The sequence below is a fragment of the Sciurus vulgaris genome, assembly GCF_902686455.1.
Source record: "Sciurus vulgaris genome assembly, chromosome: 14".
NCBI lineage: Eukaryota > Metazoa > Chordata > Mammalia > Rodentia > Sciuridae > Sciurus > Sciurus vulgaris.
Window position 1 is genome coordinate 78,433,789 of NC_136475.1, and position 17,055 is coordinate 78,450,843.

The 17,055-nt window shown below is 35.7% G+C and overlaps 1 protein-coding gene across 2 annotated transcripts in view; it reads right to left on the minus strand.

Moving 5' to 3' along the window:
• SELENOI (selenoprotein I) overlaps positions 1 to 17,055 on the minus strand; it is a 57,599-nt gene that overhangs the window by 8,125 nt on the left and 32,419 nt on the right. The window contains exons 4-9 of one of the 2 annotated variants that reach the window (XM_079111089.1): positions 16,926 to 17,000; positions 11,767 to 12,029; positions 10,725 to 10,833; positions 3,780 to 3,828; positions 2,332 to 2,512; positions 871 to 1,053 (exon numbers count right to left, since the gene is read on the minus strand). In XM_079111089.1, coding sequence (XP_078967215.1) covers positions 871 to 1,053; positions 2,332 to 2,512; positions 3,780 to 3,828; positions 10,725 to 10,833; positions 11,767 to 12,029; positions 16,926 to 17,000 — 860 coding nt within the window. The other variant, XM_079111090.1, reaches the window with a different exon arrangement.

A 17,055-nucleotide genomic window follows, 5' to 3' on the forward strand; every position in this document is an offset into this window, starting at 1 on the left:
AAACAAAAATACCAAACAGAAGCACTTGAAGTCATAAATTATGAGTATCCTTTATATAATACTATTCCTATGAAATTATCCTCTGAATATAAAACTAATGGAAGAAAAAAATATTCCAGATTATTCACACCAACATTATTTATAATGATGATAATTTGAAAATAACCTAAATTATTAAAATAACTGGGTTATGATTAGTAAATTATGTAATGATTAAGCATTCCACCTTGGTGGAATATTGTGTGGCAATTAAAATTCAACCATGAAACTGTGCTAAAATATGTATTAAGATTTGCAAACACTTCCTAAAATTCACTTTCTTTGATTTTTCCCCCTTATTTATTATTCTGCTGATGAGGGATCATGAAATAAAGCCTCATATGATGTAAAAGCCTTCCTCTAGTCTGAAATTTTAACTGCTCTACTACATTGTTCAAATTGGGCAAGGGAGGAAAGAAGTGCTGCAAAACCAATTTCAGTTTCTTTCCAAATTATGTTAATGAACAACAAAAATGCCCCTAATGCTAAAGAAGAAAGTAAAGAAACAGATAACAAATGGGATTATCTTATCCCACATAATTAAAAGCATGAAGCAGTTTATAATTCTACACAAGAAAATGGCTAGATATATACCCATTTAAAATAAGAATTAATACATAATCATTATTCAGCTTTAAAAGCATTTATAGTTATTATAATCATTAGAAATACAATATTTGACATTACATTATCTGAACATTATCCCAAATTTAGGGAATATCCCCAAAATCTTTCCAGCTACTATGGTTATTTCTTTTAAAATTTTTCATTGCCTCTTTTCACTATTTATAAGAAACAAATGAAAGCAGCTTTATTTACTTGATTACTTACCACTCGTACTCCATAATGGATGTGGGCCAGAGTAAAGACAGTTGTTAATATATACAGGAGAAGACTCTCAAGGTAAGAGGCTACTCCCAAGTTCACTGTTATAACAACCAAGAAGAGAGGAACCAGCAACCAATTCAAAGTTGGGCACCGTGTGCTGCTCATTTGACAAACAATCAGTTGACACTTGAAGTTGGTTTAAAAAAAGAAAGTTTAATTAGCAAAGCACTTCCAAAACTAGTCAGTCCAACATTTTAAAAATATTCCAAGAACTTAAGCCAACACATTTACATTATCTTAGTAGTTCTCAACTACTCAGGGGCCCAAGTGGACTCCAGACCCAACCCCCCAAACACACAGGGACTCAGAATGTGTGTCAGAAGAGACTGGAAAAAGTCAGATGCAATGGCACATGCCTGTAATCAGGAGGCTACTACGGAGGTTGAGGCAGGAGGACTGCAAATTCCAAGTCCAGGTCAGGCAACTTAGTGAGACCCTGTCTCGAAATAAAAAATGAAAAAGGGCTGGGGATGTAGCTCAGGGTTAAGGACCCCTGCTTTCCATCCCCAGTTACCAGAAATGCCACGCATGCACCCCCACTCACAAAAGAACCAGCAAATTCTACCGCAGTCTATAAATCTTTTGGTTTCAAAGAGCACAATAAAAAAATTTTCAGCATGTTCTGTCCTTGAAGTTATTATTTTTTTAAGTTTCTGATTTAAAATATTTTAAAAATCTGCTTATTCTAATACTGCACGAGTTCTCAAATTATCCACTTGTCACATATTCCTAAACTACAGTGTTTCCTTTTGTGTGTGTGGTTTTTAAATTTGTTCTAATTAGTTATACATGACAGTAGAATGCATTTTGACACATCATACATAAATAGAGTGTGACTTCTCATTCTTCCAGTTGTACATGATATAGAGTTATACCAGTCATGCAATCATAAATGCACACATAATGGACATAATAATGTCCAATTCATTCTGCTATCATTCCTACTCCCATACTGTGTGTGTGTTTTGTACTAGAGATTGAACCCAGGGGCACTTTACCACTAAGCCATATCCCTAGTCCTTTGTATTTTTTATCTTAAAACAGTCTTGGCTATTTTGAAGCTAGCTTTGAACTTGTTGTCTTTCCTGCTTCAGTCTCTCAAATTGCTGGGATTACAAGTATACCCCAATGTTTCTGGCTATATATTATGATTTTTAAAAATTTTTTTGTTTTTTGTTTTTTTCTTTTTGGCACTAGAGATTGAAACCAGGGGTCTTTACCACTAATCTACATCCCCAGCACTTCTTATTTTTGAGACAGGGTCTCATTAAATTGCTTAAGCCTCACTAAATTGCTGAGGACAGCCTCAAACTTGCAATCCTCCAGCCTCAAGCTGTTGGGATTACAGGTGTGCACCACCATGCCTGACTATATGATGATTTTTAAAAGAAAAAAATATCTTACTGTAATGTTGGCAAAAGCTGTTCCAACCATAAAGTAGAATACTCTAGGATGTAGCTCTAAAATATCTGAAGGTGACCAGAGGATCCAGGCTGTAGACAAAATGAAGAGCAAACATGGAGAAAAGAAGGGAACCATAGCTTCATAGACTGAATTGTGTTTCAAGGTGTTACTTTTATAGCTTCTGAAAAAAAAAAAAATCAAGTAATACAAAAAACATTATTACATATAAAACTTATCTTGTATAGTACTTTGCCATTTCCAAAGTACTGTCACATTTATTCTTATTTCACACTCACAGTTATTCTATGGCATAGATAAGAGCCATTATTATTAAAACCGTAACTTCACAGTCAGGGTGAGAATAAGAGACTAAATTCATATAACCTGATTCAAGAGGCAGGGAGAGTCTTCTGGCTCCTGATCCCCTTTTTAATCACTTTAAACCAAACTATCAACTGCCATGTCAAGAATGTAAAGATGAATACAATTTGGTCTTTGTTCTGTGAAATATTTGAGTAGGGGAAATAAAGTGAACATGAAATAGCAGTACTATTTTAATACAAAGTGATACAGAACTTAAAAGTAAGATGTAATACACACAAAGACCCTGAAATAAGACTGCCAATATCACATCTTGGTATCTGTAAGCAAGTTTGTTTGCTCATCTGAACACCCCCCCCCCAATTCCAGTCCTGGTTTTTGCCATGGTCCACATGACCCCAGGCAATATGTCATCCAATGAGAATCTAATCGTTCTGAGGAGGAAATGACTCAATCTCTAAAGACTTCACAGCTTCAAATTTTATGGCTTCTATAAATGACTACCAGTCACAATAAACAGGGAAAATTCATAGAGCTTAGATTGACATGGATGAGTCTATGAGACAGACGGTTAAAAGATAAAGGAGAAAGTTTTCCAACTAGAAGAAACAGTAACAGAGGAAATAGCAGGAAAAAGATTACTGAGAAGGGAAAGATCCCACCTCCCAGCTTTTCCCCCCAAAGACAGGAACTTCTATGCAATTGCTATTTGAGAAGAACTAACCTAAGTCCAATTTGGTCCTAACCTACACACATTCAGAAATTTTGTTTTATACTTTTATTAACTATAATTTCAGATAATCAACTTATAAAACTGAATGTAAACACATCTATATTTAATAGGAAGATACTTTCTCACTGTGGATAGATTCACTCACAAAACTGACAAAATAGAAGACTGCTGAGCCCAAAACCATAAAAAAGAACTAGTAATTTTGTGCTACAGTTGAAGTGACTACATTAACCATCAAAGATACCCTAATCTCATTCTAGATTCAAAATTCACATTTCATGACCTCTTCAAAATGTTCAGACTCCAAAAAGGAAAACAGATCCTTAAACTTGACTAGGTAACAACTGCTAAAATTTTCCATATTTTTTGCCCAATTAAAAAATAAAATGCTTACCTGAAAAAGTTTAATAAACTCATTGGAAGAGTCACAAATAATGCACAACCTAAAGGAAAGAATATTTAAATTATCATGAATAATTCAAGAGTGAGTATATTATAATAACTGAATCCATGCAAAATACACAATGTCTGTAGACTCAATAATTTTCAGGCTCAAGTTTATTTCTGTAATAAAACTAAATACACTCCTAACGGCATTTACAACTGGGAAGAGTGCCAGTGCACTCTGGTGAGTCAGAGCACAGACTCCAGGAGCCAGTCTGGGTCTCAATGTCGCTTGTACCATCAACCTGTTATGTGACTTCAGGCAGTCAGACTTTCAGTGCTTCAGTTTCCTTATTTACAAAATAGAAACAAAGCAGTGCCAACTCCACAGGGTTTTGCGAATGAATGAATTATTAAAAACACCTGGAGCAGTGCCTGGTATATAGTAAATCTCAAAATAAGTGTGAGTTACTAGAAAGGAAAGGTAATATATGGATCCTGCTATTTGTTTACATTTGCTTTTAACCTCCCGAGAATTTCCCATTTCTTCCCTCCCTATCTCACACATAACCACACTTCTTCCGCCTCAAACCAAAAAACAAGGATGGCCTTCCCAAGACATTCTATCAATTATTTCTTATTTACTCTTACTCTGTCATTTCCTGCCACACTTTTGTTGTTTTCAATTACTTAGCATCTTTTATTCAGTCTGCCCCCTACTGTGCAGAAATTACATTCTTGAAATAAGTTTTCCTAATAATTAAATCTAGTACACTTTTTCATCTTTGACTTATGGCTTCACTGACTATATACTAACTGCAATTCTTTACTCACTCTACCTTTGTGATTCCATTTTTCCAGTGTTCCTCTTAACCATCTAACCATTTCATTTTGTCATTTCTTAGAAACTCAACCTCCTGCATATTCCCAACATATTCCTAAGGGGGTGCTCCACTCTCCCTCAGATAATCTCTTAAAGTTCAACTACATGCTTCCAGCAGCTGGAGCAATTATGTACTTTTGGGCAAATCAATCAATCTGAGTTTCAGAGTCCAGCTGTATAAAGATGGGTTAAATGATTTTCTAGTGTCCCCTACATCTTTAAAAGTCTCTGATTCTGTTGTCTTTCAAACTTCAAATTAATACATCTAAAAAATTTCTGAACATTTCACTTAGATGTTTCATTACTGGTCCTAGTTTGTCTACTCCAGATTTCCAGAGACTAAATTAGTGGCTTGAGGGTCAATGCGGCTATCACTTTTAGGATCAAAGGTAGAATACATTCTTCAAAATGATTCCCAAGATACTTGGCTAAAAACAGGTTATTAAAAAAAAAAAAAAAAAAAAAAAAAAAAAAAAACTAGAACCAGCAGAAATCTTCTGCCCAAAGATGAATTACTCGGCTACTTCCAAACTCAACTGGAATAAAGTTTGCCAAATCAGACTATATTAGAGGGAAAAGGAAAAAACAAATTGATGACCTTTATATCCTCATAAATGTTTAGTAACTTACTCTATGTCAAGCTGGGAAGCACTGAACGGAGAACTGAGACTAAGTGAATTAACCCAGGATTACTTGTAATTCCAAGTTACTGGAAAATAGGTATTGAAAACAGGTTGAGATAAACTAGCACAAGATTTGCCACAAAGAGTAGTTTTAGTTTTAAAAGTCTTGAAATAGTTTTAAGTACAGAAAGCATATGGAAAGTCTATTACAGGTTGCCAAAGAAAAAGAATGCATCTTCTATTTCTTCTCTAAATAGCACTTAATATACATTCTGTAAAGAGTATCTAAATGTTAAATACTTAACTATTAAACTCTATATTTCAAGGTTAGTAGAATGATAGAACCCACATTACATATACGGGTATGTATATGTGCTTTTTGAATTGCCACAATTAAAGATCCAGCCTTCATAATATAGAAAACTTAATAGTCATAGAAAAATCAGAGAATGCATTAAAATAAAAAGTAAAATAAAACCAGGCATGGTGGTGCATGCCTGTAATTCCAGGAACTCCACAGGCTAATATAAGAGGATTACAAGTCACAAGTTCAAGGTCAGACTCTGGAACTTAGCAAGATCCTATCTCAAAAAAAAAAAAAAAAAAAAAATTAAAAAAAAAAAAAGGGCTGATGACATAGTTCTGTCACAAAGTGCCAATGGGTTCAACCCCCAACACCACCAAAAAAAAAAAAAAAAAGGATCAAGTAGAATGATATACAATCTGATGATAACAGGATCATAAAAAATATTTTGGTTCCTCACATTTCTAGCTTACTTAGTAAACAGGAATTTCAATTAAAAGCACCAAGATGGGCTAGGGAGATAGCTCAGTCGGCAGAGTGCTTGCCTTGTAAGCACAAGGCCCTAGGTTCGATTCCCACCACCGCAAAAAAAGAAACTACCTACCTAAAAGCACCAAGACAACATGCATCTTTAAAAAAGTAAAAAAAGGGCAACAAATGGGGGAAAACTGTAATTTAAATCAAAACAAAATATTGCTAAAGCTAAGATATGAAGAGCTTCTAAAAATATAGGAAATGGTCAACAACTCTACTGAAAAAATGGGCTAGAAGACAGGCACAGTGGCACACGCCTGTAATCCTAACAACTTGAGAGGCTGAGGCAGGAGGACTGCAGGTTCAAAGACAATCTCAGCAACTTGGGAAGGTCCTGAGCAACTTAGCAAGATCCTGTCTCTAAATAAAAAATAAAAAGGACTGGGATGTGGCTCAGTAATGAAGTGCCCCAGGTTCAATCCTTGGCATGTGCTTGTGTGTGCATGCATGCGCAAGCGCACTCACACAGGTCTAGATACCTAAAATATACAGAAAAGGAAATATAAATGGCTCTTAAATACTAGGAAAGTTTATTCATAATATAATAAATGTGTATGGAAATTCTACAGACATATCTCTTATCTATTCAATTGGAAAAAGTCAAAAAATTTGACAATATACTATGTTGGTGAAACTAAATAAATGAGTACTTTCATACTTAGATGTTAGAAATGCAAAATCATACAACCACTATGGAGGGAAATACATAAGTATTTAGCAAAACTGCACACATTTATCCTTTACTAACAATTCTACCTCTAGAACTTTCTTCCATAATATCCTGGCAAAAATATGAAAAAACAGATACAAGACTATTCACTGCAGTCATTTGTATAAGAGCAAAAGACTCAAATAATCCAAATGTCTATCAATAGGGGGATGATTGAACAAACTACTGGCTACATCCACACAATGAAGTACTAGACAGCTGTAAGAAGGAAGGAGGAAAATCCTTATGTACCACTATGGAATGATCTCTCGGATGTACTATTAAGTGCGGGGGGGGGGGGGGGAGCAAAGTAGGTGACAAAATTATATACAGACACATTTACTTACAATAAAAAATTTAAAAATTAAGTCATAAAATTAAACATTAAGAATGGTTACCTATGAAGGAAGAAAGGAACAGGGCAGTGATAAATTCTATACTCGAATACACTTATAAATTTGTCTTTGTACTCATGCATATCTCACAGAATTATAAAGGAAAAATAAATTTCAATAGAAAAAAATAATTCCTTGAAGTCAAAAGTAAAACAAGAGTGGGGCGGTGGGGTTGGGAAGGACAGCAGAATGAGACAGACGTTATTACCCTAGATATAGGTATGATTACACTATTGGTGCGACTCAATACTGTGTACAGCCAGAGGAATGAGAGTTACACATTATTAGTGTACAATTTGTCAAAAATGCATTCTACTGTTATGTATAACCAATTAGAACAAATTAAAAAAAAAAAAAGTAAAACAAACAAGCCAGGTGCAGTGGCACACTTGTAATCTCAGCAACTCAGGAGGCTAAAGCAGGATCACAAGTTCGAGACCAGCCTCAGCATCTTAGTGAGACCCTGCCTTAAAACAAAATATTAAAAAAGGACTGGGGATGTAGTTCAGTAAAAGCATCCCTGGGTTCAATCCCCAATACCAAAAGGAAAAAAAAAAATTGCAAAACAAATAAACCTAAATGTCCATATCCACAACTGGTGTCAGAGCCAAAGAGCAGGAACCTTAAAATAAGTAACCTGGACACTAATAGTGGAATAAATGAAAGAACAAATGAAACTGCAAAAAAGCTGAAGGTTGAGGATGGGGAACCCCAGAAACAAGAAAATCAAAGAGATATTGGCACCCAAATCTTGGTAACAACTACGCCCAGTTTGGCTGACTACTAAACTATACAGACATAAAGGGGACACATGGATCACACACACACACACACACACACACACACACACATGATCAGACTTAAAAAGGAGGAGTTGAAAGCTGAAAATAACTACTAGACAGAATATCAGCTATTATATACCCTAAGGGGGACAGATTTCTCAGGCTGAGTTCAATGTCTATTAGGAAAAAAATATTAAAAGATCTATAATCTCTATAAAAAAATTATCTATAATCTGACTAACTTTCTTTCTTTCTTTCCTTCTGTCTTTCAATGGTGCTGGGGACTAAACACAAGGACACGAATATGTTATGCAAGCACAATATCTCCAGCATACAATGTCTAGTTTCCAATAAAAAAAAAAAAACTGCTAGATATGCAAAGAAATAGAAAAAAGCAATCAACAAAACCTGATGTTAGACTTGGCAGAGAGATAATAAAGCAGTTATTTTAAGTATGTCCAAAAAGGTAGGGGAAAAGGTCAGGCAGTCAGTGTAGGTAAGAATGATGAGGGTTGAGAGAGCACAAAGAAACAAAGGGTTTCTGATAGTTATCGAAGAACCTCCATTAGTATTCCCAGGCACAGATGAGGGAAGGGAGGAAGACAACGAAAAAAAGAAGTTCCAAGGGTATAAGAAAGGCAAGTCACACCCCCTCCCACAGACTTGGCTATGAGGTCTGCTTCTCTCCAGAGAAATCTGTTTTCTATCACTTTCTTAAGAAAAAAAGAAAAATGAACAGAAATAATCCACTACCAAAAATGGATTTAAAAATGTAAAAGATGACTTAATAAAGCCTCAGAAAATCCCCTGTAAAACAAAATAAAGCAAATCTATGTAACATACTTGTAAATGCAGTTTTACAATAAGAAGATGGAGAATGAGAAAGAATACCAGAACCTAAGTCAGATATACAAAAAGGAACGAAGTACAGCAGAAATAGCGAACCCATGGGTAAGTATAAAAGACTACTTTATAAAATAGCCCAGGAGTTAGATAAAGAGCAGTGATGTAGTTGAAACAATATTGGAAATGGTACTGAAAACAGTGGAAGGTAAGTGATAACAACACAGGGATTATTATATAAAAGTAGAAGGACTACAAAAAAAAATAGATGTTCAATTCTTTTTTATAATAAAGAGCAGTGGGGAGGCTGAATCCTTTACTCTGGTAGACTGTCTGCTATACCCACAGAAGGCAATCTTACACACGCCAGGTCAAGTCACTCCACCTGCTACTAACCTTTCATCAGCCCTCCCCTCACACTGAGACTCTAGATTACCCCAACACCTTGGCACCCCCAATTCTATCAGCAGGAACTAACTGGTGTAAGCCCTATGGTTCTTCTAAACAATCTGTATCTGCTGGGAAAGCTGCTACACTTATTTGTATAGAAACAAGTGGGTTTTTGTTTTCATTTCAGAGGGAAGAATTCAGATGAATATAAACCTTAAAAGAAAAGTATGTACATGCCTATTAAAGTAAATAATATTTAAAAATGTCTCAAATCAGACATATTTTTATGCCTTATCTTTAAACTTCACATTTAAATGTAAAATGCAGCAAACTTGCCATAGAACAAGACACTTAAATCAAGAGTCACTAAATGATAAGAGAAAAAAAGCAACATTTTCAAGGTGAAAATGTAACAGTTTACACTGACACCAAAAAATGAACATTTGGCCTACAATCCCAGTGACTCATGAGGCAGAAGGATCACAAGTTCAAGACCAGCCTCAACAACTTAGGGAGACCCTGTCTTAAAATAAAAAATAAAAAAAAGAGCTAGAGGATGTGGTTCAGTGATTAAGTGCCCCTGGATTCAATCCCCAGTATGGGGGTGGGGGTGGGGGTGGGGACAAAAAAAAAAAAAAAAAAAAACAGAACATTTAATAGATCACAGGTTAATTTCGGAAAACATGTGCAAGTGTGCGGTCCAGAGCCACAGGAAAAATGCCCAAACCATTCCTTTTCTGAAAGTCAGTGACTAACACATTTTTAACAGTTTCCAAGAGTGACCTAATTTCCATTCCATTACCAAAATTAATCAACAGAAGAAGGCAGGGTTGTTTTTTAGATAAGGGAACAGAGCAATAGCCTACACGTATGCTTTCTACTTCTACAAAAGTCCTTCGTGCCATTCTTGGTGTCCCAAAATAACAACTTGGATTTCTCTTCCTCTTTCCATACCACTAATACTTTCCTGCACTCAGTCAATTATCCTATAGATATCCCCTTTGGTTAAAATCAAAAGGAAAATATTACCACTATCAAAAAACTTAAGCATTCAGTGAAATAAGGAGGGCATCTAAGAGGAAAAGAGTCTACCTTTTTCAAGTGGACAGCTTATTAAATAATCTCCACATTTTGTCTAACAATCTCGAACTTTGAAGTAAGTAAGAAATCTGCACCAAATAACCACCTAAATGTGGAACCTCCAATACTGTCTATATTAATTTGAATATTTCCTTTAAAAGGCTTGTGTGATCTATTTTGGCATTTTCTATTTATTAGAAAAACCTTGGTATTGAGCAAAAACAAAAACAAAACAAAAACACAAAAGAAATATTATTTTCCTTAATGTTTAAATTGAAATCCTACAGGTTATTGCATGATTTTCCTGCTTATTAGAGGGCAGGGAAAGAGGTGTTATTACTACTTATAGTCAAACACTGGTTTTCGATAACAAAGTGATGGTTAAAACAGGCTTCGACATGGAGCTTCTTACCAATAATCATTGCTGTGAATAGGTCTCTATATAAGAAATTAAACAGGAAAGGTTCATACCAGGCCTCAACTCCCACAACTGCCGTCACTATGTAGACAAAAGAAATAGTCTGGAAAGAAAATACAGACAAAAGCATACAGAGGCATTAACAGCTGGAAAGATCAGAAGCCAATATTGCTTTATGCAGCATTAAGTCTAGTCAAACAGTTTTAGTAAAAGCAAGAAGTATGCTTAAATTTGGTATGTGGCAAGTCTTCTTGACTTTAAAAAAAAAAAAAAAAAAAAAAAAAATTTCCCCCAACACCACCATAAAATAACTGACTTCTAGATGATGCAAGCAAATGGTCAACATCTGGAGCACTTTAAAGGCACCTCATAAATTGGTTAAGTCATATGATGGTCCAATTTGACCCTCAACTGCCTTCTTCAAACACACTCCAGTTTCTGATTTCTTTACTGGAGATTTAGGTGCAAATGGGCAAAATGGCAACACACAAAGCTGGGATTCAGAGACAAGAGAGTTAACAGTAAGCCTATTAAAGGAGGAGAAATCTCTCTACTCACTGAGAAGTTGGCAATAAAGACAAAAAGTCAACAATTATACATGCACATCTTGCTTTTCAAAATCAACAGTTCAAGTGAATGAAATAAATCATTAAATTTGGGGCATAATAATAGCATTGCGATTTTTTTTAAGGAGTCTATTATTTAGATAATTAGCAAAATATTTATAACATTTTCTTTAAAGAACTAGGAAGGGGGGTGAGGTAAAGTATATATGAAACTATACTGCCCACGTCCTGCTAGCTGCTGAAGCTTAGTAATGGATATAATAAGGGTTTATTATAATATTCTCTCTACTTTCATATGTTTGAAATTTTCCATAAATAAGTAAAAATAAATATAAAAAATCTTTTTAATGTTTTTAAAAAGCACACATCTGTTCTAACCAAAAAAAGCAAAACGAAATAAAAGGAATGACAAAACACTTTCCAAAAATATAGTGGCAATGTTAAAAATTAAAGGCAGAACACATACTTACCACCTGGCTAACGTCATAGCCCCATGGCAGAAAAAGAATTCCTGTGTTATACTTTTCCCAGTGAGACAGGATGAAAGAAAACAAAACTACCCATAATAGGAGATAAAGAACAAAAACACTGACACCAGTTGGTCCTCGTCCAAAGATGGAATACACAGTTACAACAAAGTAAACACATGACCAACTATCCAGGCCATGGTCAAAAAGCTCCCCTAAGGGGGTACTGGAATTGGTTCTACGGGCTTGCTTTCCATCCACACCATCTGCAACAAAAACACACATCACAGGAAAAAGGTCAACATCTATACCAATAGGGAAAAGGCCATCTTTTTTTTTTTTTTTTCTTTTGGTACCAAGGATTGAACCCAGGGGCCCTTAACTACTGAGCCACATGTCAAGACTTTTTTTTTTCCTTTTTGAGACAGGGTCTTGTTAGGTTGATTAGCGCCTTGCTCAGTTGCTGAGGCTGACTTTGAACTTGTGATCCTCCCGCCTCAGTCTATGAAGTTGCTGGGATTACAGGAATGCACAACCATACCTCCCTGGAAAAAGTCATCTTTATTTATTTTAAAAATTTATTTGTTCTTTTTAGATATACATGACAGTAGAGTATATTTTGACATATTATACATACATGGAGTATAACATAATAACTTACTATAATAATAATAACTTATAATAATAATAACTTATTATTCTAGTTAGGGTTCCATTCTTGCAGTTGTATATGGTGTGGAATTTCACTAGTCATGTATTCCTATATGAACATAGGAAAGTTATGTCTGATTCATTCTACTGCCTTCCCTGTTCCCAGTCCCCCCACCACCCCACTTCCCTTTCTTCCCCTTTGAAAAAGTCATCTTTAAAAAAACTAGTTGGGGGAGGTGGGGCGGGGAATCAGTATATCACAGGAACCTTAAGTGTGACTGCCAATCAGTACTTGTAAGAATCTAATCTTTGATTATTACAATTAAAGATTTCAGAAATAAAATATAATTTCTCAAAATTTAATCTAAAAATCAAAATATGTTCTATGACATTGAATGGTGTTAACTTTAGATCTAAGAAAGAAGCATTCTTGCTGGCCTCTGAATTATTCCAAATCTGCTTACCAACTGAGTTGTTCTACTAGCCACAATTTCTTAGCTTCCTCAGAAATTCAATAGCTGCTCATTACAATTTATCTAAGCACTTCTTGCTTTAGGATCCAAAAGTGCTTCAGTCATAACACCTATTTCATCATGTGTGAAATTAAGAGTCATTTCTTTACAGATGTACTGCTTCCATGATTTTAAGGGCTTTCAAACAATGCTCTGCAAATATAAGAAATAAGTTTGTTGAACCTGTATAATGTGCTATACTTGATGCTATAAAAATTATAAGAAACTGAAGAAATAGCTCCTTTTGGAGAGCATTCGCCTAGCATGCGGAAGGACCGCGGTTTGAATCCCAGCCCGCTCAAATGAGAAGAAGAAGAAAAAAAAAAAAAAAAAAAAAAAAAAAAACCCGCAAAAAATTATAAGAATCTTAATAGCTGGGCACAGTGGTGCATGCCATGCCTACAATCCCAGCAACTCAGAAGGCTGAGATCAGGCTCAGCAACTTAGCAAGACCCTGTCTCAAAATAAAAAACAGAATGGACCAGAACTATGGCTCAACGGTAAAGTGCCCCTGGGTTCAATTTCCAGTAATCCCCTCAAAAAACAAATTCTTAAAATAAACTAGGTTTGTACCCTAAAAGTGTTTATATTTGAGAAAGGAACAAAACATGATAATTAAAGATATGGTATTGTCACAAACCACAGAAGAGTCCAGAAAAGGAAAGGGTTCCCTTCAGGCTAAGATAATCTAGAATGGCTTTTAGGACAAGATGAAATCTGAGTGGGGACATAAAGAATGAGTTGAATTTCAGTAGATAAGAAGTGTACCATTTCAAGAAGAGGGAAACAGAAGAAGCAACAAACAATGAGAGGGAAACCACAATGCAGATTCAGAAACACAGAGGAAAAAAAAGTACAATGAGGGTTCAAACAATACATATAGTTTAGTTTGACTAAAAGCTAGTATGTGAAGAAGGTAGTATAAAAAGAATAGGAAGGAGGTTAGATCCAGTTTAAAAGTTGTAGGGAGTAAAAGGAGAATGAAAATAGTGAAAGCAATGCTTTAGGAAGACTCACCTGTCATCCTGTGAATGACTAACTAGGTAGAGAGAAGGACACTCATTAGTAAACCTACATCGAGATGAGTGCCATGGGAATGAAAAGCTGGGAGATGAGACATTAAAAAAGTAAAAATAAGGCTAGGGTTGTGGCTCAGTGGCAGAGCACTTGCCTAGCATGTGTGAGGCACTGGGTTCAATTCCCAGCACCACATAAAAAATAAAGATGTCCTCCATCTACAACTAAAAATATTTTTTAAAAAAAGTAAAAGTAAGAGAATGCCACTGAATACCAAAAACCTAAGGATAAGACAATCTTCAAAGTTCGAGTGTAGGTAACTAAGAAAGTCATAGTAGAGAGAAAGAAGAAAAAAGCAACAGCAGATAAGAGTGACAGAAAAGATGCATAGTACAATTTTAGATACTGTAATTAAAAAGCTGGCAGGATACCCACATGGAAATGTCAAGCAGCTCAGTCCAAGTGATTTGGAACTAGCAACTCAGAAGATAGATGAGAACTAGATAAAAAACACAGGAATCACCTGAATTAAGAATGTTAAGAATCAGGATTATCATGAGAATGAGGAGAAAGAAAGCTAATGTTAAAGCACAGTGGAATGCTTTCATTTAGGGCAGAAACAGAGGAGACTGCTACAGAAAGAAGTACAGCAAAACCAAGTTAAAATGTTAAAGGGGCTAGGAGAATAGCTCAGTGGTAGAGCACTTGCCCGGCATGCAGGAAACCCTGGGTTCAATCACCAGCACTGAAAAAGGAAAAAAAGAAAAAATTCCAGCCAGGCACAGTGTCCTACCTCTATAATCCTAACTATTCAGGACAGCATGAAGAACAGACTCAGATCCAGAATGCCTGGGATCAAACCTCAGTTCCAATGCTTATTAGTTGTGGGAAATTGAACAAATTACTTTTCTGGGTCTCAGGCAGAAGAGTTCCAAGTTCAAGGCCAACCTAGGCAATTTTGCAAGACCCTGTCTCAAAATAAAGATTTAAAAATGGCTAGGGATACAGTTTGGTGGCAGAGCACTTGCCCAACATGCATGATACCCTCCCTGGGTTTGATCCCCATTGCTGAAAAGAATGAAAGAAGAAAGGGACTGACTGATTGATTGCCTGATTCTATGATGACTGTGTTTATCTTTCTCACCATGGTATTATTGCCAGTTCCTAGGTCAGTCTATGGCAAAGAAGGCATTTATAAATATTGAAGGAGTACAATTTATAAATATGAAGGATAAATTTCAAAGTCCTACCTGAATCCTGCATATCTCTGTTTTATAGGGTTGCAAAATTTTATGCCCTTACATAGCTAAAATGTTTCCTAAAAGTCTCTCTACATTACTCACTGGCTTAACAATATCCTATTTTCAGTGCAACTCCTATGTAGCTAGACCATATTGAATTCCTGAAATAGCTATTAAAGCTGTTTACATTTTCTCACTGAAATCTATTCCAGTTCCACAAATCAGGTATGTTTCAGATTTATCTTTTTCTAAGAAGGGCAATTTAGGGATTATCCCATATATTATGAAAGATATCCCCCACCCCCACAGAATCTAGGGCAGCATGCTTTGATCATATACATTAATTTTTCTACAGCAAAATGGATGCATAGTCACACTTGGCAGATAAAGATTATTAAATGCCTCACTTTAGTTCAAGACTAGTCAAACAGGGGCTGGGGAGATAGCTCAGTCGGTAGAGTGCTTGCCTTGCCTTGCAAGCACAAGGCCCTAGGTTCGATCCCCAGCACCCCAAAAAAAAAAAAAAGACTAGTCAAACAGTTGTGGACCTGAGGCAACAGGTACGATGTACAATACACTGAGAAGATTCTTGTGAAATGCTATCACAAAGGTCAGAGCTCAGAGGTCACCCTCATTTTCCCCTATTCCAAGCAGCAGTCTTGAGCAACCAAATCCATTAACAGTATTTAAAAACCTGTTCATTTTTAATAACAAATGCACAAACGCTTCTACCTAAGTAAGTAACTTTTAACTAAGGTTTCCCCTAATTCTTCTATTCTTCACTGATCTCTTCCTTCTCCAAACTCTTACAGCTCTGATCATCCACCATGTCAGCATTAATGTACCAGGTTATACTGGTTTTATGAGAACAAGTCATTTTTATTTAAAAAGACCAAAGCACTTGAAGTCAGGGCTGCTATTTTACATTCAATTAAAAACTACATACAAAATACCCACTATGTGTTAGGCACTGCTATAGAAACTAAGGATACAGCAGTGAACAGAATAATACTCGCCCTCAAAGACCCTAACATTTTAGTTAGAACAGAGAGATGATAAATAAGCAAGTAAACAGAAAATGTGTTATATGGTTTTAAAAGCTATGGAGAAAAAAACAAGGCAAGAAAGGAGGACAGAAGGATGCAAGACAAGCCATGCAGATAATTCCACTGGAAAGCACTGCTGCCAGAATAGACAGTACAGGCCTTATACAGGAGATCTCCCTGACCACTACCTCTACTGGAAATGAACTGGTCACTTCATTATTTGTTGTCTGACTGTGCTCTGTTACAGCATCTCTCTCACCATTCTGCAATTATTTGCTATGTCGGTACTGCTTCCCAAACTTAAGGCAAATCTTTTCTGTTGAGCACCAGATAACAAATATTTTAAGCTCTGTGGGCCATACCTTTTGTGAGTCTCTGTTGCAACTACTCAAATGTGTCCTTAATGCAGAAAAGCAGCCACAGGCAACATGTAAAGGAAGGAGTGTGACTATGTTCCAGTAAAATACAAAAACAGACAATGGGCCACATTTGGACTTCTAATACTGGTTTGTCAACTCCTATCTTATTCTGAGTCCCCAGAAGTAAATGACAATAGGTCTTATAGAAAAATTCCAAAGCATTTACCAATTTGAACAGGATATTAGTAAACCCTAATAAAAATGAATTACACAGGAGAAAATGTTAATGCTAATTCATCAGACACTGACTAAAAATAATATTTACCAATTTCTTACCAAGAGTGTAGGCCATAAAGTTGAGGATGCCCACAACAATCCAAACCCAATCAGGTACGTGCTTGTGACCTGGTGCTGCAAAAGAAAGTCACTATTTTAATACATTCGAACTACAATAATTCTTCTTCTT